This window comes from Triturus cristatus, chromosome 7, assembly GCF_964204655.1.
Source record: "Triturus cristatus chromosome 7, aTriCri1.1, whole genome shotgun sequence".
NCBI lineage: Eukaryota > Metazoa > Chordata > Amphibia > Caudata > Salamandridae > Triturus > Triturus cristatus.
In genome coordinates, this window is record NC_140590.1 from 600628667 (window position 1) to 600652226 (window position 23560).

The window sequence follows — 23560 nt, forward strand, 5'->3', positions numbered from 1 at the left end:
GCAAAATACCACGGTCAGGCTGGTGTTGAATCTCCCGTCTAGATCACTCTCAGCACCAAGCTTAAAACTCCTTCACTGGCTTCCTGTAAGGAAGAGAACCAGGTTTAAAACTCTCTGCCTGGCACACAAGATTATGTACAGTAGGTGCTCCAGCTACTTGGCAAAGAGACTCAGCTGGTACCAGCCTCGCAGGACATTAAGGTCCAGTAAAACGTTTCTCCTCACCCCTCTCAGAGTCCGTACTGCCAAACATTGTGGAAAATCATTTTCCTTCTTGGTGCCCACCCTCTGGAACGAATTGCCCCTCCACTTACGCATTGCCACCGATTACAACTGCTTCCGTAGGGAGTTAAAAACATGGCTGTTCGATCATTAAACCAGCAAGATCTTCTCTCTAGCCAGAAAGTCAGAGTTGTCGATCAGCGCCATGAGACCTCTGGGTGATATGTGCGCTCAATAAACATCCCCGATTTGATTTGATTTGATATTACGCTCATTGCTGGGTTGGCATAGAAGACCACAGTCACTTTTATGAAGTGTGTCCTAAGGCTGTAATGCTGTAGCACGGCCTCAAGGAACAGCTATGAAACTATCAAATGCTTTCTCCTTATCTAGGGTAATGGTGAACTGAGGGTGAGATAAAGAGTGGAGTCTTTTCAATGACATGGCAAAAAGTGTTGATGTTATCAGTAGTGAATTTTGCTTTGAGAAACCCTTATTGAGAGTTGTATGATTAGTTTTGCTGTAAGATTTTCTTGACAGTTTGCTAAACTTTTAGCGTATATTTTTTCTTCCATATTAGGCAAATTAAATTAGTCTGTAATTTTTTGGTGGTCTAGATGATCTTTGCCCTCTTTTGGAATTATAAAAATGATCACTATTGGTTCAGTGACAAAGACTTTGCCAGTGGACATAACGTGTTTGAGAGCATGTCAAGAGGCTCTATGATTTTGTAGGTAAAGGTTTTGTAAAGGCTAATTGGAACTCCATCAAGGCCTTGACAAGGCTTTGTCGCCTAAAATAACTCTGAAGGCATGTAAGATTTTTCCTTTCAGGTGGACTATTTGTGGTGGGTCTGTCTGTAGCAGAGGCCTTCTCCAGTAGGATGCTATTTAGGAGATCGACATTTTTTCTATTTAGATGTCAATAGTAGGGTGGTACAATGAGGCCTAAACTTTTCTGATTACTCGTTATTTCATTATTTTTAGTTTTAATGCAGCCGTCTGTTTTCTCTTGAAGAAGAGTTGTACATATCTATCAACTACTTTTAAGTCGGTCTCATTTTCCTGAATTTCAGTGTTCAAACAAAAGGAGTTGCTTTTGACAGTGGTAGGATCATTTTGTATAGCCCATGTTGTGGCGGCACCATCGGAGATCACCATTGGCTCAATTGAGACTATTATTGACTGTAACATGGTGCTGTGAACGAGTAAATATTCAATGTGTGAATAATTTGGGTGAGGAGGTGAAAAGAAGCTAAATTCACTGTAGTTTGGATTATGAACCCGCCGGGGTGGGGGGGGGGGGGGGGGTTTAGATGTTAAGTGTCTATCTAATATTGCATCCATGGGGAAGTTGAAGTCACCACCACAGATCAGGGCATATAGTGGAAGCTGAACATTTTTTAGTTTAGAGCTTTCCAGAATTGAGGGCAATCAAAGTTTGGTGCACAAATATAATGTTGTGTATACCTCTGTCCCAGTTTTAAAGTCTGGTGAGGAGCCACCTGCCATCATTGTTTAGTTGTGATGATTGAAAGCCCAGATTTTTTAGAGATTAAAATAATTACCCCATTTTTTTTTTGCCAACTGCTTCGGAGCAGGACACGTCTTCAACCCATTCATCTCTCAGAGTTAGGGCTGCCAGATACACTATTTTGGCTTCTTTTTGGCTTCTTGGCTTCTTTTTGGCTTCTTTAAGGAAAACTATAATCTTTTAGTTTATTACAATATTTTGTGATTTTTTTGTCCCCCTCTTGACGGGATGATTGAGACCTTTGGTATTAAGAGAGACAGTGTTGATGCTCGCCACGATGCAGAGAGATTTTATGCTGGATATGGGCTTGTTTAGAATCAAATGGGAGGTAAAACGATTGGCGTCTGAATTGGTAGAGTCTGGCCCAGCTACCTGGTAGTAGAGAGGGTGAACATGGAAGGTAGAGGTAAGATATAAATAGGATAAGAGTACATACAAAATTAAAGTAAAACACCCACAAAAAGCCCATCCTCCCAACCCACCCACCAGGTTTTGCAGAAAGCTTGAAGATAATATTCATGACCTAACTATCTTATGATACTGTGTAAGCACTTTGCACTTTATGGTGGCCTTCCCGGATCCTGTTAGGTACCCCACGATGCTCAATTTGTGCCCGTGTAATAATTTGTCTGCACAGTCCTCTCTGCATATAATGCTATTCTGTAGTGTAAATTTTACTGCAGTTTTAGGAAAACTATTTTACTTTCACTTTTCAAGGATATTCATGTTAAACACTATTAAACAGCTATTTATTATTTACAATACCTTCTATGAGTGTTATGACTGTAGTGAGCTACGGACAGCATGCAATTAAGCACAGAAAATACGTTCTGCAGGGTAATGAACATGCTATAAGGTGCTATGAAGCATAATTAATTTTCATTTTAAATTTCCTCTTATCTTGAATTCATTTTTATAAAAATATATTCATTGAGTAATGTGTATTCCAACCTGACTACCACTGAATACAACTTGCTGATGACTTTTTTTGCACTATGCATTTGCCACTTTACGATACCCCTTATAGTCGGTGTCACTCGAATATTTTTTTGTTTAATTGTATTCATTGTATTACACATTATGTATTCATGTTCCTATGATGCGATTCACAATTGTTTTAATTCCGGTTTGTGTTTGACTGGTCTTTTATGGCCTTTGGCCAAATAAAAGTTTTTTTGATGAGTATGATACGTTTTTTTCAGTGAATGAAAGTAGATAAATCTGATACTGTGAGGCAGCAACATAGTGTCTCCAGACAGATGCCAGCCCTTTAGTTTCAGGAGGTAAAGACACATGCCATTATTTTCCATTTTGCCTGGAGGATATGTCCCACCACTTTCTTTAATTTACTTTTGCAATGGCCATAAACATGCTTATAAAATCAAACTGGGGGGTTACCCTTCAGGTTCCACGTGCATATTCTATTCTATTTCGTAAACAATACCCACCTGTGAAATCTGGTGGAAAAAGTACAATCTCATCAGCAAAAATCAAATGCTGGCAACTCAGTTTTTTATACTTTCGGCAACAATTCAAGCATCTGACTAGCTGCTAATAACAACGAATTCATGATTTCCAGGATAGACTATAAAAACAATCAGATACAGAGCTATTGTGCAAGACAGATATTCAGTCTATATTAGATGGGTCAAACTGCATTCCCACCTTCATCAGGCTTAACAATCAATGTAGAATGTCCAATTTGTTCCCTGTCCTCCAATGCAGGGGTGCGGAATTTAATAAAATATCTACTTGTCCATGGGACAGGTTGCTTCATACAACTACTGGTTCTGTAACAAAATCCGCATGTCCCTTTGGTACCATGCAGTGCGGTGGCAAATTATGGCAGGAATCTAATTATATAAAAGCTTTGATAATAGCCTCTGACTATGCCGGAGTTCATACAATAGTAGGGTTTAAGTACTAGCAATTCCCTTGTTTTGCCACCTTTCCACAGATCTGCATACTGGGGCTGGAGGTAGCGGAAAGCAATAGTTCCGCATGATTGGAATGCCCTTTTGAGTCTGTGCAAACCTACTAACTCGCATGTTTCATGGGTTTTCATCAGCTGGTCTCTAATATTTTTCCATATAGCGAAAGGTTTGATATTTACTCCTAACAAGGGCAGAGGTAAAACGTATTCCAGGGTTTAGGGAAAAAAGTGGTTAGTGGAAAAGTGAACTTGTTACCACGCAACAGATTTTCGCATTAGGATATCTTTGCCAGTGCTAAAATGCAGTTAACAAATACTTTATAGGAGTGTAATTTTCTGGCCTACTTCTGTAAATTCTTGTGAATTCATGAAAGCCGTAAATCTGCACTATTGCAAGGACATATGCCATTGGGGCACTTTTAAGACTTTCTTTAAGAATTGGGCCCCCAATTTAGATCTGGCATTTTGTTTTTATTAAAATTCTCTCTCTATCTACCGGCTGGCTTGATGCTCTTTCACAAGGAGCATATTGGTACGCAAAGTTGTTTTGTTCAGTGACAGGGACTACTGTGGCAATGTTTGGTTTTTGTGAGTAAAACTATTTTTGTTTTTGCCATAGTTTGTTATAATGATGAGGGCCCGGCAGCTCCCAAAACAATAAAGTTGAACAAAACACACGTCAAAATAAAGCACGCATTGACATAACCAAAAAGCTGACCACTAACGTCACACCTATTGCCTTTGCCAATGCTTACTTTCATGATCCCTATAATTTAGTTGCAACTGGTTACACTGATTTTTCCAATAGGAATATTTTTGGAAAATACTAGCATGCTTCAACACATTTTGCTAAACGATGCTTTCAAGAAATGGTATCAAGAATTTCACACTTTTTTTTTCTAGTTGCATTTTTTTAAATGTATATTATATTTTGAAAGCACAGAATCATCAATCTTGCTTTCAAGCTTTTGCATATAATCAGAGCCTCCTGGAAGCATTATACATTGTCTTATATTGTTAAACTTGAAAACGTGTGTACACAATTTTACACTGGAACCACGGTCAGTAGTACAGGCTGAACTTACATTTCCTTAGAGCGCTCACCCTAATAAAAAAGGCTTTGCATTAATGAACCTTAAATAAAAGTTCCAATGGCAATAACACATGAGCACAACTATTCCCTTAACTGCAGACAATGCCCTTCCCTGATCCATGATGTGGTAGTGTAATCTGGCAGCCAAAGGGTTTGTGCTGCAGGGGGTTGGGCCTACTTGTCTACTTGTCCCAAGGACAAAATTACCATGTAACCTTCTTGTCCTTGACCCCAAACAATCTGTTCTGGGCATTGGGCTAAGTACATACCCAAGTGGAATTAGTGTGGTGCTCCACGGTTAATTTAATTACACACTGCATGGGTTGTGCACAGATATAAAAATGAGACTAGAATTTTTACATCGCCCTGATTTAATCTCTACTGATTTGCTGCTGATGGTAACTTGATGAAAATATTGAGTAAATACGATTGTGAGGCGCACTTGATCATAGCTGGGAAAAAAAGTGTTAATATATGAACGCTCTTATGTTGTCATTTATATGCTTTATTTTATTGGAAAGGGGAGTGCAGCTGAAATAAACCCTACCAATCTGATTTCTCTCATGAGAAATTAAGAGTCAACACTAAACTATAAATACTGAAGCCAGTGGTGTGTGAGGTTCCAAAAGGCTCTCTATAATACACTTTGCTGTTCCCTATAAAATAGTGGTGGAGTCCAAAGTTGAACCCGGCTAGAGGGACTGTGGTGACACTAAGGAGGCAAGCCCAGCGTAACATAGTCAAGAGAAAAAAATGTAACGCCTAGGCAAACCGAGCAGCAGAATGAAAATATTATCTAAAACACAACTCAAGTCTTGAAGGTAAGAACAGCTGTAATAGACGTTTAACAGGGGGTTTACAATGGAGCACTTTGATAATCACTTATTATGGTGGACGATTAAAGTCTGTGATGTTGATAAATATTCATAATTGTTCTATGAACTTTTTTGATTTGTTTGAAGATGTTAGCATCGGATTGATTTATAAAAAGTTCCCACTTTTAGGAGTCAAGAACACCACAGAGTAACTGTTGCCTGCACTACTCAAATTCTATGTCAGGACTGGAGGCGAGGATTATGCCTTCTTTCTTCACTTTTATTCCAATAGCAGCATGAAGGTAAACAAGGACTATGTTTCCCATGAACCATAGGGAAAAAGGTAGTCAAAAAAGGACAACATGGTAACAACCAATTAACAAACAGCATCAATGTCCAATCCAGAGCGAGAGGGTCCCACATAGCCCTTTCCTAGTGTCCTCTTTCTTCGCTGCTCCGCAGCAAGAGAAGTACTCTTCAGTTTTTATACTGTAGTGCTTAATGGAATGTTATAATGCTAATTAGGTGTTGCTAGTGTTTTTGCTTGGACTGTAATTTCATGTATGCTAATTCCGCATTTCTCGTGTGGGGTTTTACCTCATGTTTCATTGGTTGTTGATTTATAGGTGTCGCGCTTCGCGGCGCTGCTACCCGTTTATGGGCTTAATATTTTCGTTTGTTAGCTTCACGTGCTTTTGTTTCGCGCTTCGGTGCGATTGTTTGGTTCAAAAAAGGCGCCGCGGGGTCGGGGATCTCCTCATCCCTACGCGGCGCGTTGCTGGCTTCGCTCTTCAGACCTCCCGCCACTAGAGGGCCCGGGAGGTCTTGGACGGCGCGTCGCGATGTTTGTTCTCTTCAGGGAATTCAAACACCTCGCGCGCCTTTGTGGAAGAGCCCGGTCTGAGGAGAACGCCCGCTTTGGGGTCTGTAACGGCGATCGGCGGTAAAGTTAACCCGCGTTCGGCCGTACTTGCAGATTTACGCTCTGTTTCTCAGCTGTAACAGCGTTAAGAGAAGTTGAAACAGAGACCTGTATATGTTTATTGAACGCCTCGTGTGAGGTCTTGTACTTTCCCTGTTCAGGGATTCTTGAAGGGACTCGGCCCAGACCGGTGAGCTTCCCCCCCCCCCCGGCATTGGGGTTGTAGTGGCTATGTGTATCTGTTTGTGCCAGCAGTGGTTCCTTGGGGCTTGATCCCCTGCAATTGCGGCGCTTCAGTTCCGCCAGTGAGTTGGCTGACACCCAGCCTATTATTGAAGGCCTCTCTAAGGGCCGTTTAAGTTGCCACTCCATAGTCTTTGGGATTTCATGGAGTATTACGACGAATTCCCAGAGGAGGACGATCCTCTAGCAGAGATTCCCTGGGGGGGATGCCTTTTATGAGGCGGTTGATTCCTCGATTTACCAAGCTGTGGGTCAGGCTATATCCCCCCTTGAGGACAGGCTTTCACGCCAGATAAATGAGGTGTTCTCTCGCCTGGAACAGCGCATGGGTTCCCCGGCCACTCTGCCTACTCCCTCTGTACCCCTTCCCACGGGCTACCCGCCGAGCAAGCGCCCTCAAGTTCCCGGGGTGGATTCAGACGGTATGTAAACCATCTGGGAGGCACCAGGTCCAAAGCCCTCTCGGATCTAGCGGCAAGTTTGTCAGTATTGCCTGGACAGCCAGATATCAGTCACGGCGGAGTATCTCCCTGGTCGGGACAATTTGGAGGCGGACTTCCAATCTCGCCACTTCAGAGACTCCAGCATGTGGATGTTGGACACGGCCATATTTGTGGCTCTGAACGAGCATTGGGGCCCGTTCTCAGCGGATCTGTTTGCGTCCAGACTGGACCACCAGACACCTCGGTTTTTCAGTTGGAGACCGGATCCGTTGGAGGCTGCCACGGACGCGTTCCTCTAGGATTGGAGCTTGGAACAGGGATACGCATTTCCCTAGTTTGCGATGATCACGCGCTCTTCGGCTCAGGTTCGCAGGCAGAGTGTGGACCTGGTGATGGTCACTCCACTATGGAGGTCGCAAGTTTGGTTTCCAGTTCTTCTGGGATTTTCCAATCCTACTCCCCCAGTCTCCCACTCTTCTCACGAATCCCGACGGGGGTCTTCACCCGCTAGTGTCAGCGGGATCGCTGTTTCTCATCGTGTGGCGGATTTCCGGGGTAGATGGGAAACCCCAGGACTTTCGCGAGCGGCTGAGAGCCTCATCTCAAAGGCTTGGGCAGACAGCACAGTTAAAATATACAAGTCCGCGTGGAACAGATGGGCCAGTTGGTGTAGGCAGCAGGGTTACGATCCCTTGGTCGCAGACGTGGTTCAGGTAGCGAATTTTTTGGCCCAGCTAGCTTCTGATGGTTTTGCCTATCGGTCCGTTAATACCTTTAGGTCGGCTATTTCGTCGGGCCACGCCCCGGTTAATGGCGCACCTATAGGGGAGCACCCCTTGGTTTGCAAGCTGTTTCGGAGAGTGAGGCTTTCGTTACCTTCGGAACCTCGTTATTACGCCTTGTGGGACGTGCATCTGGTTCTCAATCTTTTTCTCTCCTGGCAACCTAACCGGTTTCTTTACCGGAAGGAGCTTTCAGCGAAACTAGCGATGCTCCTTTGTTTGATCTCTTGCAGGAGATTCTCAGATGTTCGGGCCTTGGATATTTCCAGAAGGATGCTCACACCTGACGGGGTCACCTTCACTGCTACGGCGTACTAAATGCCATACTAGGGTAATCTCATACCCGGCGTTCCCGGACTTGCCGAAGTTGTGTGGTCAAATGTCTAAAGGCATATGAGGAAATGACGGAGGAGTTCCGTCCCCCAGGAGAATGCCAGTTGCTCATTGCGCTCCGTAAACCCTTTAAAGCGGTTTCCTCACCCACCATCGCAAAATGGGTTCGGTGGGTAATGCAAGAGGCTGGTATATGCCTTCGGGACTTTGGAGCACATTCTGCTCGTGGAGCAATGGCATCAAAAGCGTTCGGCCTAGGCGCACGTCTTGAGGATATCCTCAGTGCTGCTGATTGGTCTTCGGACTCCACCTTTCAGAGGTTCTATTTCAAGCCAGTCCTAAATATGGCTCAGCTGGTTGTGGGCAAGCTTTGAACAAGCATAATCCTCGCCTCCAGTCCTGACATAGAATGAAAAATTTCCCAGCTAACGTAACAAAGTTTCAATTCTATTAAGGACTTGGAGGCGAGGATTATCCCGCCCTTTGCTCCAGGAGGAGATCCCTCCCCGTATGACAGTAAGTAGACGTTTTCCAGTGGTGATTGACGCTTTACTGATGTGTGTAACCTGTCTTGCTCTGTAACAGGGTTCGATTGTGTTTTCCCGGAGTAATGTGTCTCTATTGTTTGCAGGTTCTGACGCTCAAACACAAGATATTTGAAGAGTACGGAACAGCTGTTGTCGCGCTCCGAAAGAGGAAGAGAGGACACTAGCAAAGGACTATGTGGGACCCTCTCGCTCCGGGTTGGACATTGATGCTGTTTGTTGATTGGTTGTTGCCATGTTGTCCTTTTATGACTACCTTTTTCCCTATGGTTCATGGGAAACGTAGTCCTCGTTTACCTTCATGCTGCTATTGGAATAAAAGTGAAGAAAGAAGGCATAATCCTCGCCTCAGAGTCCTTAATAGAATTGAAACTTTCCGTTACGTTAGCTAGGACATTTTTCATTCACAATAAAACACGTGACAATTTCAGAGTCGCCCTTTACCAGATCAACATAACAAAGCTGCCCTCTGTCCACCCTTGGCACTTCCTGTGATGGACACAACAGATATGGAACAACCTCAAACACAACTGGAAAATTGCAGTAGTAAATAGCAAATGGCCCAAGGATGTAATGCCTAAGAAACAAATCGGATGCGCACACACAAACAAAGGCTCAGCAGAGCGACTGTATTCGACCCAAGGACACGATACAATAGCAACCGGACAGTTCATTCATCAGATAAAGCTCAAACAATGCCTCGTAGTAAGCAGCACCCTAGATTACAAACACGATACACACAGCCACCCGGACCACCTCAGAATGTGATCTCCATGTGGTATTTATGGCCCCTTCTATCAGGTTGAGATCAAAAATTGAACACAATTTATGGACCAGTATTTCCTGCTCAAATGGGGGGGGGGGGGGGGGAGGGGGGGGGGGGAGGGGTATGAGCTTCTCTTTATTGCACCTGCTGTACAGAATAAAGCATGCTATGTACCCAAGGCAAGCTGAATTTCAGTACGCTACTATAAAATATGTGGCTGCTATTCCCGGCTGTTTTTTAATTAAACTTAAACTGTTTCCGATTGCCAAGCCCCGCCATTCTTCGTTTTGATATTCAGACCCTGGTTACAATAAAAGGAACCTGGATCAAAGGATAGGTAGATCAGCATGTTGGAGGATTGGCCTGCTCGACACAGACATCATTGAGTTTAACAAAGCTAAAGCTACGTTCAAGCAAGAAGAAGCTGGTCAGGGGCAAGGTCTGCAGCAGGTTCCATGGCCTAGAGTAGTAGGACAGTGTTCTCGGTGAAGATGCCTCGCTGTTGTCAAAAAAGATCCACGACAGAAGGTGCTGTCAGAGACAGTGTAAGAAGCAAAATCACCGTAACTCCTTTCCTAGATAGTTCCCTAGAGATTTTTGTGAGAAAGATCCTTCCCAGTGACCACTGGTTACAGGCTTGGCGTAAGCAAGTTTTTTTTTTTTTTTTTTTTTAAATCTTTGTTTTTTTTAATATGAACAATGCTCATAAGACCACACAGAACACTATCATGTTCAAATAGCACATTGGGGGAACAGTACATGGATCTTTTGGGAATTACACCTCGGGGAAACACAAGTGTCATCCAGCATTACAAATGGACTACTCCTCCAAGAGGGCACCCGCCTCTCTATATTCGTGCCAGTGCGCCCATACTTTCTTCCACTTTTTAGTGCACCCCCTGCTTTTGTACACTTTTACTTCCGCTCTTTGGCACCAGTCTAGGTCCCGCCTTCAGTCCTCCCATGTAGGAGGTGCCCGCACCCCCCCATGGCCTAGCAATATTCCGTTTCGCTACCCCTGCAGCCAGGGCCAGCCAAAGCTCCACATATCTCTACCAGTCATTGTCCACTTTTATCAGCAAAAGAAGCCACTTCGGGTCCAGCACCCCCACTACCCTAGACATTGCATCTGCAACTTTCACCCAGAATGAGCTGTTCACTGGACACTCCCATATGATATGGAAGAATGAGCCCTCTTGTTGACACGCCCTCACGTAGAGCGCTAATTGACACCTTCCCCATGTATACAGATGGGTGCGGGGATAGTATGTGCAATGAAGGATTTTAAACTGCACAAGCCTAAATCTAGTACGGATAGCGATCTCCCTGGGCCCCTGGAGCGTATCCTGCCAGTCTTACTCATCGAGGCTTCCAAGGTCCCGAGCCCAGGCCGCTCTGAGACTAACCGATGGATCGGATATATTGTTGATCAATTTCAGATAGATTGTGGATGTGGGTTTCCCCGCAATGGGATCAAGTAACAAACAATCTTCCATCGGGGAGTAATCCAGGATTATTGTACCACTTGGTATGTGGGAGGGTAGAGCATGCTTGAGGCGTATGTACTGATCTCTGTGAGGTATGCAAGCTGTACTCCTTCTGGAGATATTCAAAAGAGCGGATGGCATCCCTCTTCCAGACATCCCCTAGGTAATCAATGCCTATCTGCTGCCACCCCTTGAACCCTGCTAACGTCGTCACTTCCCTCAACAGTTCCCCTTGCCAAAGTGGAGTTCTCCCAATTAACTTGCCAGCCCAGCCCAGGAGCCGATATGCCTCCTGCCAGCAGTGGAAGACTAGCCTAGTGTGGTTCCGGCCACAACTTGCGAGGTCTCCGGGCATACAGGAGAGTCTCGCAAGTGCCCTGTGGCATAACCATTCTGTCTACCCTATAGGCGGGTTCATCCCTGTCTGTGTACACCCAGTCATTGACCACCTGCAATTGAGCCACCCAGTAGAATAATTTCACATCCAGGACCGCTAACCCCCTGTCATATACCCCCCTGCATAATTTGTGCAGCGCTATCCTGGGGGACTGAGGCGTAAGTGCGTTTTGAATAATTTGTATTTAATTCATAAGCTCGCTCAGATGATGGAAAGTGAAAAGGAAAAGAAAAATTACTTATATGCAACTACAGTTCTCCATTGTTAGCATCTTTCATAGTTTCATATGCCTGAATTTTTCAACATCATCCAGCTAGGAGTCACACAATTGTATAAAAGAAATGTTATAGGAATCAGTACCAAGTACACTTTACTAGAATACATTCATACTTCAAATCATTAAAGCACTAGTGAACTAGAGCCTCTGAAAGGGAAAGAGGGAGGACCGCATGCGAATGAAAGATACTGATCCTAGAAAACTGCTTTTACAAATTAGAACATTGTTTTCTTCTACAGCATTAGATCTTTTATATATTCATATGTTTGAATTATAATAGGAAATAGTATTTAATACAGAATTCAATTATATCTAACATACACTATAAAATAATATTTCAAACCAAAATTTGCAAGAATCTTTCTGAACTGGAGAATGCCATACCACCACCTACCACACAGCAGAATCAGTATATAACAACGTAAAGACTTGTGAATATATAGCAACTTGTCTATGTAGCTGCCCAGCATGTATCGGATAAACTCATGCTGCTATAGGTCCAACATTTCTGTTTTGAAGGGGATATATTCTAGATGGTAAGGGACGACCATTCAGGTGACAAGAACAATAGCTGGAGAAATCCATTTCATGTCCTTTGTATCGGGAGCAGACACCATTTTTGGAAAATTATCGAAGACAATAAAGAGCTGGTCAGATTGTTTGAATGTTTTACTTCGATCAATATAGAATTTCTAACACCTTTGTATGTCCAAGGAGTGCAGTGCCCTCTCTCCACTACAGTGGGATTTTCGGTTTGGGGCTTCTTTGGGGGAAATATGTATGCACCTTAGGTATAAAATTTGGAGTGGCAAACAAATGAACATGGTTCTCTCAAATTCATAGGTCAGACAGCCATTCAAATACTGAATGATCTAATGCGATGACAATTTAAGAATGCTGCCACTGGTGCCATGCATTTTATGACGGCTGAACTTTGAACTAATAATGGTAGAAGTCCTAACTGAAGTCCAACTTTCCTGATTTCTTTCCGGACCAGGAAGAAACTGGAAAGGAGAACATTTCTTTGCTGGGAGTTGAGCCTTTTCGTGAAGTATTGACAGTACCTATCGTTGCAAGACTTCTAGATGATGAGGAGTTACTGTAGGATTTGCAAAGGTTTCTGTACAAGTGCAGGGGTTGTCCGTATTTCACCAAATCCAAAACCTATTTGCCTATTGTTACGTCTTGCCGCTGAGAGTAGAAGACAGGAATCCTACCACCTACAGAGCCAGGTGGAGAGTGAAGTGGAGATATGACCAGTAGGGCCAACAGAGAGTCACTGGTGATGCAATGAGTCCTGCTGTTTACTGTGTCTGGGGGACTTCCACGTGGATGCCTGTTTGGTGTAACCTGAGCAGCTTGGTCTATTTGAGGGAAGAGGATATTTAAGGCTGTGTGTAGTTTGATAGATACAAGAGTTAATTTTGCAGGGGGCCATATGGTTGGAAAAACCTTTGTAGAAGGAAAAGCCTCTGCTTTTAGCTCCACGAAAAGGCTGCAGTTGAAACTGCAGTGCCCCAGTGAATGTCTTGTTTGTGTCAGATTTGATGGGCTTTCTCTACATGCATTTCAAAAAGTGGTTGCCATCTAAAATTCTGGGATGCACTTCACATCTGAAGGAAATACAGCAGTCTTTCTTAATAAGGCGATTGTTCTACTAAAGTGACTTGGTTATTTTCCTGTGCAATTTCTTTGATACTGCTAATGAAAGATCACTGTCAAACTCCCAGCTTGAAGACAGACAGGGAACGATTCAAACATGTGACTCTATAAACAATCCAATGCTGAAGAATATGGTTTTCAATTTGCTTCCAGAGCAATGCACAGTTAGGTTACAGAACCTCAAAACTTCGTTGTTACATTTTTATCTTGTAAAATACAGCTTAAAAGACAAGGTGCTGAAGAGTACAGAGTGGTAAAGGGATTGTGCGAACCTAGAGCTGAAACTGTGTTGCAGGTGTTGAGCCTGTAACAGACCATTCAGAATACGCTGGACAATTTTTCCTTCAACTAGAGGACCATGGGCATCACAGTTACAAAGTGCTGCTCTGCAGGTCCTCCATGCATTTGGTTTTCAAAGGTATGGGAGCAACTATGCCTCTAACAATAAAGCAATGGATCATACTGGTTCTGTGAATGGAAGCAGGAGCAGGGAAGCTATTTTCTATTAGGAACAAATGCAAGTTCTACAGTGACTTAGGCATACAAGTAACTCTGAACTATCAAGGGGGCTCATTTGTTCCTTAGTGCATTCAATGAAATGGTAAAAAAGTTCAAACTTTTGCCCTGACTGGTGTGCTTTTAAGCCCCTAAAGAAAAACTGAAAATTTCATGAAGTGGGCTTACTCTCACTTATACTACAGAGAGAACATACGGAAATCCCACATGATGTGGTTTCAACTATACGGACCCTATGCTCCATTTTCTACTCAGAGAATATGCCCAAATGAAAATATGCCCCCAATTGTGCCCCTCCTTGATGTATATCAAATGAATGGACACTTGAGTAATATAGGTGAACTGATTTACTCTGAAGGGAGTAAATTATCGCTCCTCTAAAGCAATGCCTACTCTTCTTTGGAAAGTCGAAATGAGGATTCCGAAAGACACAAGATTAACCATACTGGACTAACCACTAACCCTGGGTTTCCAGAGCAGAATTTTCCCAAGGTAAAACGGTTCAACATCTCATACGAGATAGTAAACGCAACAGAAATTTATTTACAAGAACTGAGACAAACCAATGGTTGAGGTAAGTGTAGTAACAAAGTTTACCAGAGAAGAAGCTAAAGGTCTGATTACGAGTTTGACTGTCCGATTGCCGTGGCGGCAGTACGAAGAAGACCACCACGGCATCAGTCAACCACCCACCGTATAGGATGTTCCTGCAGCCGGCTGAAAGTTTTCTGACAGGGGTGAATGTTTTTTCATTTTTGTGAATGTATGTGTGTATATTTTGACTGCACAAGTGGTTAATTTACACATGTGCATGAAATGTTAAAAAAAAAAAAAAACAACCACCCATTGTTGGAGTCTGGCCCATATGCGCCCAGTCCAGTCAATGGGAAAATAGTACAAAACGGACTTAGCTGGATTTCGGCACCAAAAGAGTGGATTTCTTTAGGATCGAGATGCTGCTTTGAAGGGGGGACCCTGCAGAAAAAGATCAACGTCAGAGACTGAAGGGAAGAAAAGGAACTGGATGAGTATGCACTCTAAAACCTTGGATTCCGCCAACACGAAGCAGGCGGCCCCACTGCCACGGTCAACTTGTCGGTAAACCAACTCGTAATTCGGATGGCAGTGAAACTTCTCTGTACCGCCATATGACAGCTGCTTTCCCCCCCAACTGGCGTCGAGGTGGTCTGCGAATGGATGTCGGTGTCAGCGGTGCTCTGGCGGTCTTACACTCTGAAATCTGACAACATCGTAATAGGGCTGGCAGGATCTCCTAGTCGGTAGTGGTGATTCCGACACCACAGTGGCAGTCGGACCTCCAAACTCGTAATCAGGCCCCATGTCTACCAGAGAGGAAACTTCTTTTTTTTAGGAAAGGTACCGGTTTATGCTAAATGGTTACTGTGTTCCCATCTGTAACTGGTGGAAATTAATAACGTTTTCTTTAGCTGATCAGGATGACGTTTGTTATTTGTGTAAACCATACTTTAAAAGATTATGGATCGCAACGTGTGTACCAGTATTAATTTTACTTCTTACACAGCCTCCAAATAATGACCAAAAGAGGAAATTAACGCTCTGACAAGGAGTGCTGTAGAAAGAAACAGAATCATGGTACACAAGGTCACTAATGGTACACAAGGGTCACAACAAAAGTTGTGGTTGGTACACAGATAGAATTTTGTAAGAGGGAAGTACGACAAGTGGTGGATTTGGACAAGACATAGACAAAACAAAACAGATAAATTCAAAGGGCTAGGTAGATTGTTGAGACTAATGAATATGTGCTTATCAAGATATTTTCATGAAAGACATATTAGCAATGCCTAGTATTGAGTGAGAGAGTGCACAAGGTTTAGCTGGTCCACTATCTTTATAGTTTGGTAGAGAGATCTTTAAAGAGATTTAGAAATTGGTGAGAGAGAGGTGATAGCACCTAGTTCAGTTGGAAGTCTTTTCCGGAGGCTGGATCCAAGTAAGTAGAATGAACAGAAATTGGTCTGGCCCTGTAGAATGGGATGCAGGGACAGATTCTGAGAATGTTGAGTACTTGAAATCTGGCAGTCATGGACATAGATTTGATTAAGGATTCCAAGCTCATAGCCGAGTTAATTAGTACTCCTAAGTATCTCGCTCAAGGAGTAGGGTGAGTGTCTGGTGGTAAAAAGATGGGAACTGGAGGTGCATGGGTACAGAACTTAAGGGAAAGTAGACAATCAGTCTTACAGAAGTCAAGCATAAAAAAGTGGATGTGATCCAATGGAGAATAGCTGTGAGGCAGACCAGGGCTCATCAATGGATGTCAAAGAAAAAAGTTGGAGGAGAAAAATATGTTTTTGTAGTTAACATTTAAAGTGTGCTAGAAGCCAAAAGAAATAATGATGTCTGAGGAATGAGGCGCAGAGGCTTCTCAATTGATCCTGGAGATACACCAACAAGGAAGGGGGGTAGGATTAGGGAGTGAAGAACAGTACGAAATTGAGATGGTCTATCAGAAAGAAAAAAAAAACTTTTAGTGATCAGGCTAAAGAGGCATATATGTGTTCTAACTTAGGGAGTGACATTTGATATAACATCACCTTAATCAAATTTTTACAGTGAATCTAAAAACTTTATTTTATAAATTCAGCAGATGCTCCGAAGGGCTTACCATTTTTGGGAATTCTCACAGAATTCTTGGATTGATCCTGGAAAGATTTGCATCTGTAAGCAGCTGCACATTTGTAAATGCATGTGATATGAAATTTATGTGTATATATGCTTTGCAAACGTGCATTTTCACACACTTCTCTCTCTCCACAGGAAAATCATTTTCTCTGCGGCCAAAGTCCTTACTCCGCACAAAAACAATATTTGAGGTTGCTAACTCCACAACCCCCAGGTAGGGATTTTTTAGAGCCCTTGATAAATAAATCTAGAAGTACATACTGTGTGGGACAGCACATTGAAAAGGTTTCAAGAAACCACAATCCTGTATGGTTGTAGGTGTTCACTACATTTTCATGGCATTCCTACCCAGAAACAACCAATTCCCGTCTCTGAGGCAGATTAACACTCACATATTACACCATAACTGTGTCATATCTCACATGAGTAAATCGATTTTCATTTGGAAAAATCAAAGTCTACAAATTGAACTTGTATCCATAAAACCTGTTTGCACAAATATATTGAATTAAGTTGTGAAGTGGGCCTGTGGAATTTATAAAAAGTGGACCACTTCCAAAGTGTTTCCAACAGGTAGGTCATTACATGCCTTTAGATCAAATGGGAGAGTCTGGCCCTCAGTTTCCGGGTATCGGCGACAAACATGCCTGTTGCACAGCAGGGGTGAAACTACACGTGAACCAGTGATACAAGATCTATCAAGGTGTGAACGTGGGTGTAGAAAAAGAAGAAATTATATATCTAGAAACTGAGATAGCAAGCAATTTCCTGGTATTGATATGGTGGTAACTAAAGTAAATCCACTGCTGCAACAACACGCCGTTTCTTGTATTATATTAAGAGATGATTGCAGTACTATGATTAAAAATGAGGTGCAAAAAAATAAAAAAAATGCCACGTTGAATGGCAGCCAATCCCTCGAGAAAGTACTTTTAAAGAGTTTGGGAAATATTTGTGTGTTTCACAATTCATACCTGCCTGTGCATGCAATCATTTGTGTAACCAGGCTGCAAAGTTCCAAAGGATTATTGCCAGTAAAATCCGTCTCCACAACCAAAGTAAAAACTGTCCACAAAAATACTAATAAAAAACAAATAATAGTCGGGAAACAAATAGCAAGCTGGTCATGTCCCACAAGAGAAACAGTAAATTTCTTACCTCAAAAGTTTCCGCGTACTTTTCATTCTGCTTAGAATTCCAACGTATTTCACAAACATATTTGCCATTGGCATCTGGTACCGACTTCATCCAGCCTGTAAAGAAACATTTACAAAGTTACTTTAATGAGATCAAAAGCATTACAAGTAGCATATAAAAGATCGAACTAGCCACATGTTAAACACCAAAAACTATAAAATATGTGTTATGGGAACTGCCTTTACCAGTTTGTAACAATGAATACATGACACAAACCAAACGAATGATCTTTCTAAATGGACACATTGGAAATATGAAATCTAGTCTAAGTAAATGGGTGGGATATGCATGGCCCAGACACCAAACAAGCATGGCCGAAGTATTAGTCTTAAGATATGCAAAGCATTTTACAATTGTCCCCATTACTGAACGAAATTAGCACAAATACAGATAAGTGCAACGGTCCTTACATAGGTGCATAAAGCAAATTCTCACAGAACAAAATACAAATTGAAATGTATATTTCAGTACTGACTGTACTGTTCGGCTGCATACATGGGGGGGGGGGGGGGGGGGGAGAAGATTTGTGGATTTATTTGCGAGTAGATTAGCAGTTTAGCAAGCTGTGTCGAGAGAGAGAATGGAGGACAAGCCATTGTTCAAAATAATAGAGAGGCAAGTTGAATAACGGAGACACACCAGCAACTAGGTTTAGGGAATGGCGGTTTGGGCTCAGGGTGCCCAATTTCTAATTGTCAGCAATCCAGAAGAGATTCACATGATCAGAAAACTGAGGCCAATTAGGCAGATCGATCGTCCCACGTGAGCAGGTATATCGCCACTCTTTGAAATTCGAGTGGACGCAATAATCATATGTGCACCAGAGAGTGTTGTTTTCAGAGTATAGGTGAATGCGGTGTATGTGGCAAAGCACATACCCTTTCAGCACACCAATTGACATGCAAGCGTTCCTGCTCTTGGACTTGGCCAAATTCTAATGTCATGTACTGCGAGACAGGATCTGTAATGCTGCAGCTAGGCGTCTAGTCCATGGGATTTACATCCAGTATCTTGTAGTGGGTGCTATGGGTAGTGAAGAGCTTTAACAATGTCTCACTCCACCAAGGACAAAAAACGCAGGCTGTGTGGTAGCCTAAAACTTTTCAATTGTCTAAATGCTCTACCGTTGGGGTCTTGGACAGAAGAACTTTAATGCCAGAAGCACCAGGGAGCTAAGGCCTATTCAACTAATATCCGATGTCAACGGTGTAGACGTACAACATAAGAATCAGAACATATTTATTTAATATCAACACCGAGCCTCGATATGTCTACAGTACAAAACATGACGGTTGTTTAGTGTTTCAGGCTTCAACAAAACAAAGTAAATATGAAGAATAGAACACTAATTGTTCTTGTTGACTTTCCTGCTTCCATCAATAAATAAGACAAATATGGACTCATGCTGGAACAGTAACTATACTATTGTAGAGCGGCTTCTGTTATAAATTATGTTTTGCTGTCACACTATCCTTTGGCACCAATATAGTTGAGAGGCAGCACCCGATTGATTTGCATTAACATCTCACTGTCCCATTACAGGATACTACAAAGGAGTGTGCCGACTCCATAACCCTACACTCAACTAATGACACACAAGGAACAGAAGAGCCTCTTACACATTCATCCTCAGTTCTCCGGGGAATTATTTGGTGCATGAAGGGACTGTACAAATTATAAAATTCAGCTATTGATCAGAAAGCTTATCTTTCAGAATCCCTAAAGACGCTATAACTGCAATCACGACGACACTTAACTGAGCTCCTTTCTGGGTGTCTTCAACTGCACGCACACACACACACACACACACACACACACACACACACACACAGAAAACAGATGGAAGAGAATTAGGGGCCACGTGTACGACTGTTTAAGTAGTCAAAAAGGTGAATAGGGTGGTTTACAACTGCTAAAACGGCTTTTAGCAGATACTAAGCCTATTTTACGAGACGGTGACTTACTACCGACTCACAAAATAGGGTTTGCGAGTTGGTATAAGGAAGGGGCGTGCCAAGGGTGTACCTTCCTAATAGCGAGTCGCAGGGTCATGTATGAATATTTTGCAACCGGAATGCGGTCGCAAGAAACATTCATATTTTACTGACTCCGTGAAGGAGGTGGTAACCCATTCACAAAAATGGGAAGGGGTCCCCAATTTACCCCTTCCCCTTTGTGAATATGTTCGCCACTTTTTTTTAAGAGCAGGCAGTGGTCCCACGGACCACTGTCTGCTAGTGCCAGCTCGTAAAAAATGAAAAGATTGCTTTTTTTTTTTTTTTTTAATGCAGCCCGTTTTACTTTAAGAAAAACGGGCCGAATTTTTTAAATAAAATCGTTATTTAAAAACCAAAAACGGGCTGCATTTCAATTTTAAAAATGCTTTATTTAAAAAGCAATCACAGACATGGTGATCTGCTGACCCCAACAGGCCACCGTCCTTGCAGGCCATTCTCAATGGGTCGCAAATCGTGGCCTGCCTCTGAGACACGATTGTAGATCACAGTTTGCGAGTCGCAAAAGTCACAATTAGGGACTCGCAAAATGTCATCGCCGTACATGTGGCTCTTAGTCCTCTATAACTTTAGTATACTGCATCGCCACTTCAACATTAAAGGCTGTGTGCAAGGCTTACCAGACTGGTTTTTTTTAACATGTACAGGGCATTTCTTGACGTCTGGATCACCTCTAAATTGTGTTCCTTAGGACAGTGGTGCATGCCCTTATTGCATGTGAAGGTGTGAAGGTGTGAAGACACGGCTGCAGCTGCTCCAATATCACTCACCTGCCTTTTTATGGCAAAATGCTGGAACGATTGGCTGGATTTTCAACTCTGCAAGCACAATAAAATGATGGACGGAGCCCTAAAACTTTTCAGACACTCACCCCCAGTCAATATTAGATCTGGGTTGAATCCATCACTGTTCTTTTGCTCACTTGGCCACCCCAGTTCAGACTCGACCATATGCAAATCCGTCTTGTACCTGTTTCTCATGGTAACACTCATGTCCGAACTACAAAGGCAGGTCTTCCATGGACCACAAACAAGCATCCTAGGGTCGGGGGTAACATCCCTCATCAGCCAGGCTAGCTTGAATCCAGTGGCAAAGTGAGCAAATGACCAGTATCTGGGCATACTCTGCCAACTTAGGGGGAACAAAGCAAACACAATAAGCTGATGGACGGAAAGCTGAAACTTTTCAGACACTCAAACCCAGTCACTATTAGATCTGGGCTGAATCCATCATTTTCAACTCTGCTAGTGGCATAAAAGTGCCAATCCATCTCAAACTGACAGATGTGATAATATGAAAAATATGCCAGAAGAGATAATATTCATAAGTAAGCGTCTATGCAGGTTCTCTCTTCCAGGACACACCAACATTCAGCACCTAAGATATCTATTTTTTTTTACTGACAGACTACTTGGATACTGCCCAGAAGCAGCAAAGACTATGTGTTTGTGTGTTCAGGAACAAGTGGGCAGTGACTCCTCGCCAAAGAGAGACAATTTCACCCTTTTCTACCCAATAATGTACTTTGTGTATGTGGTGTTGGCTATAGGAATCAGGATAGATTTGACCTCTGAATGTATAGGCAAATCCTTAGGGACTGATAAAATAGCTTGGAACTGCATGTTACAAAAGTGTTTGTTTACTGCTTGAGCACTTCAAAACCCCCTTCCTCCTCAAATTATACATCCTTACTAAAATACACAAAAGACAAACTGTCACCAGAAGAACATCATGGCGAGGGGAAGGGTTCAGAAAAAACTCACCTGGTAGCGAGAGACATAATTCCTCAAGAGTAGATAGCAAGATTGTGCTATGCACCCAAAAACAAAGTATGCCTAGATATTATAGAACATCTTATTGAAAACAATAAAATGTTATGGTGGTGTCCTCTAACTGTACATTTGTAGCACGGAGACTTAAAACCCATACCGTTACGAGGCAGACAAAAGGAGCTCTCAGGAGATCCTTCAATGACTTACTCAAAATAAACTTTGTCATGAATTCGATACTGAACACAGTTCTACCTCGACTTTCTTCAGTAACAGTTTACGGGACAGGTAAGGAACCAACTGCACAATTACATGTCAGACTGCAGAAATCTTATCTTCAACGAACAAAAATACATGTACAATGTCAAGACTACCAAATCAGAGTAGACACTTAACACAAGTTTACATAACAAAATATATATTGCTTAATTTCCTTGTTATAATCTTATGTTTAAGAGTTCAAGATCAGAAACCATTACATGAAACAATTCTACTGTGAAAGCATATTAAGAAATATAGTTGACTTGTGCACATCAAGGCAATAACGGTAAAAATAAAAACGCTCATACTAAAAGTAATGATAAGTGTGCAATGGCCTGTCTTAGTTTACAAAAGAGCAGTTCACCCTCAGAGTAATAGCACAGATACACGAGAGGTTGAAATCTTACTACTCATGGGTGAATTCTCACAACCAAAGTTCAGTTTCATCTATTCCACCAGGAGAAGGGCCAAGACAGCAGGTCCAGCTTAAGCAAGAAAAACAATAATGACAGGCAAAAGCCCAACCATGCCAGTAAAACACCTCGGTAGGCTGAGAACCATTCAGAGACACTTGCAGCTCAAAGATTGATCCCCAACAGAATCAGCCATTCATTCTTCAGAGGACTATAAAATCAATAGTAACATTTCAGCCCCTAAAGATGATTAAAAAAAGGTTGTGGATCGGACATGAAAGTCATATCATGCCTGATTTGGCGCAGTAGGCTCCATCTGACATGCTAGACTCGATCCAAGTCATGCCAGGCTGGATTGGACATGCCATGCTGGATCTGATGTCTCATGCAGAATCTAACATGCCAACTACGATTTTAAATTACGACATTGAGAGCTGCCAGAATGAATCAGGTTGCTGCACAGTACTTCATGCTGTTTCCTTGCCGCACAGTTAAGTATTCGTGTGGTCCGGCCAGCAGCTTACTTGTCTTGTTGGGCCTGCTGGGTGCTGCAGCCATGCTGATAAAGTGATGAAAGAGAGAGAGAGAGAGAGTACCACCCGGCAAGTCAGGCCCTGGCGTCGTGGATCTTTGCCCGTCTATAGTTCTGTGCCATGAAGTGCCAGGGAAGAAAGAAGCGGAACTTTACACATGCTGAAAATAACATTTGTATGCCAATGAAACGAAGAGAAAATGCATGATTTATTTCAAAATACATGAAAAACAGAACGTGAGCATTGATGGGTGGCACTTCAACGCTCCTCTGTTCCTTGGTTAACTGTTCAGATGCAATGCCTACCAATCCATCTGGTAGTACAGTAGGATTTGTATGAGTAACTAATTTCAGTATACGTTCGTGCCCCCTCACATCTGTCTTCCCCACCACCAAAATTCCATAAAATGTTCCTTTGTGCGATTTTCCTTTTTCTCAAGCATCTCACAGGGCAACGTTGAGGCTGATAAAGGAAGAGGCGACTTCAGCTTTTCTTTTTGATGTCGTCATCACATAAGCGCTACGCCTCAGTTCCTTAATTCTGCTCTTGGGTCTATACCGTGAACTATTCGAGTGTCCTTCCGGGAAGGAAGCAGAAGAAATGCTGCGGTCAAAAGAAAGGGTGGAAGGTGCAGGGCAAAACAGAAACTGTATTTAGAGAAACATAGGGTATGTAAAGAAAGGGTAGGCATAGAAATATTTCTAAAATGAATGTGGCCAGATAGGTGATTAGTGCA

At 42.6% G+C, this 23560-nt stretch overlaps 1 protein-coding gene across 4 annotated transcripts in view; it reads right to left on the bottom strand.

The window, feature by feature from the left end:
• The window catches only part of MMD (monocyte to macrophage differentiation associated), a 157841-nt gene that overhangs the window by 131604 nt on the left and 2677 nt on the right, over window positions 1–23560 (bottom strand). For 3 of the 4 annotated variants that reach the window (XM_085617166.1, XM_085617165.1, XM_085617167.1), the window contains exon 2: window positions 17795–17889. In XM_085617166.1, coding sequence (XP_085473292.1) covers window positions 17795–17868 — 74 coding nt within the window. In that variant the 5' untranslated portion in view covers window positions 17869–17889. Of the gene's footprint in view, window positions 1–17794; window positions 17890–22815; window positions 22938–23560 lie in introns of those variants that run through there. The other variant, XM_085617168.1, reaches the window with a different exon arrangement.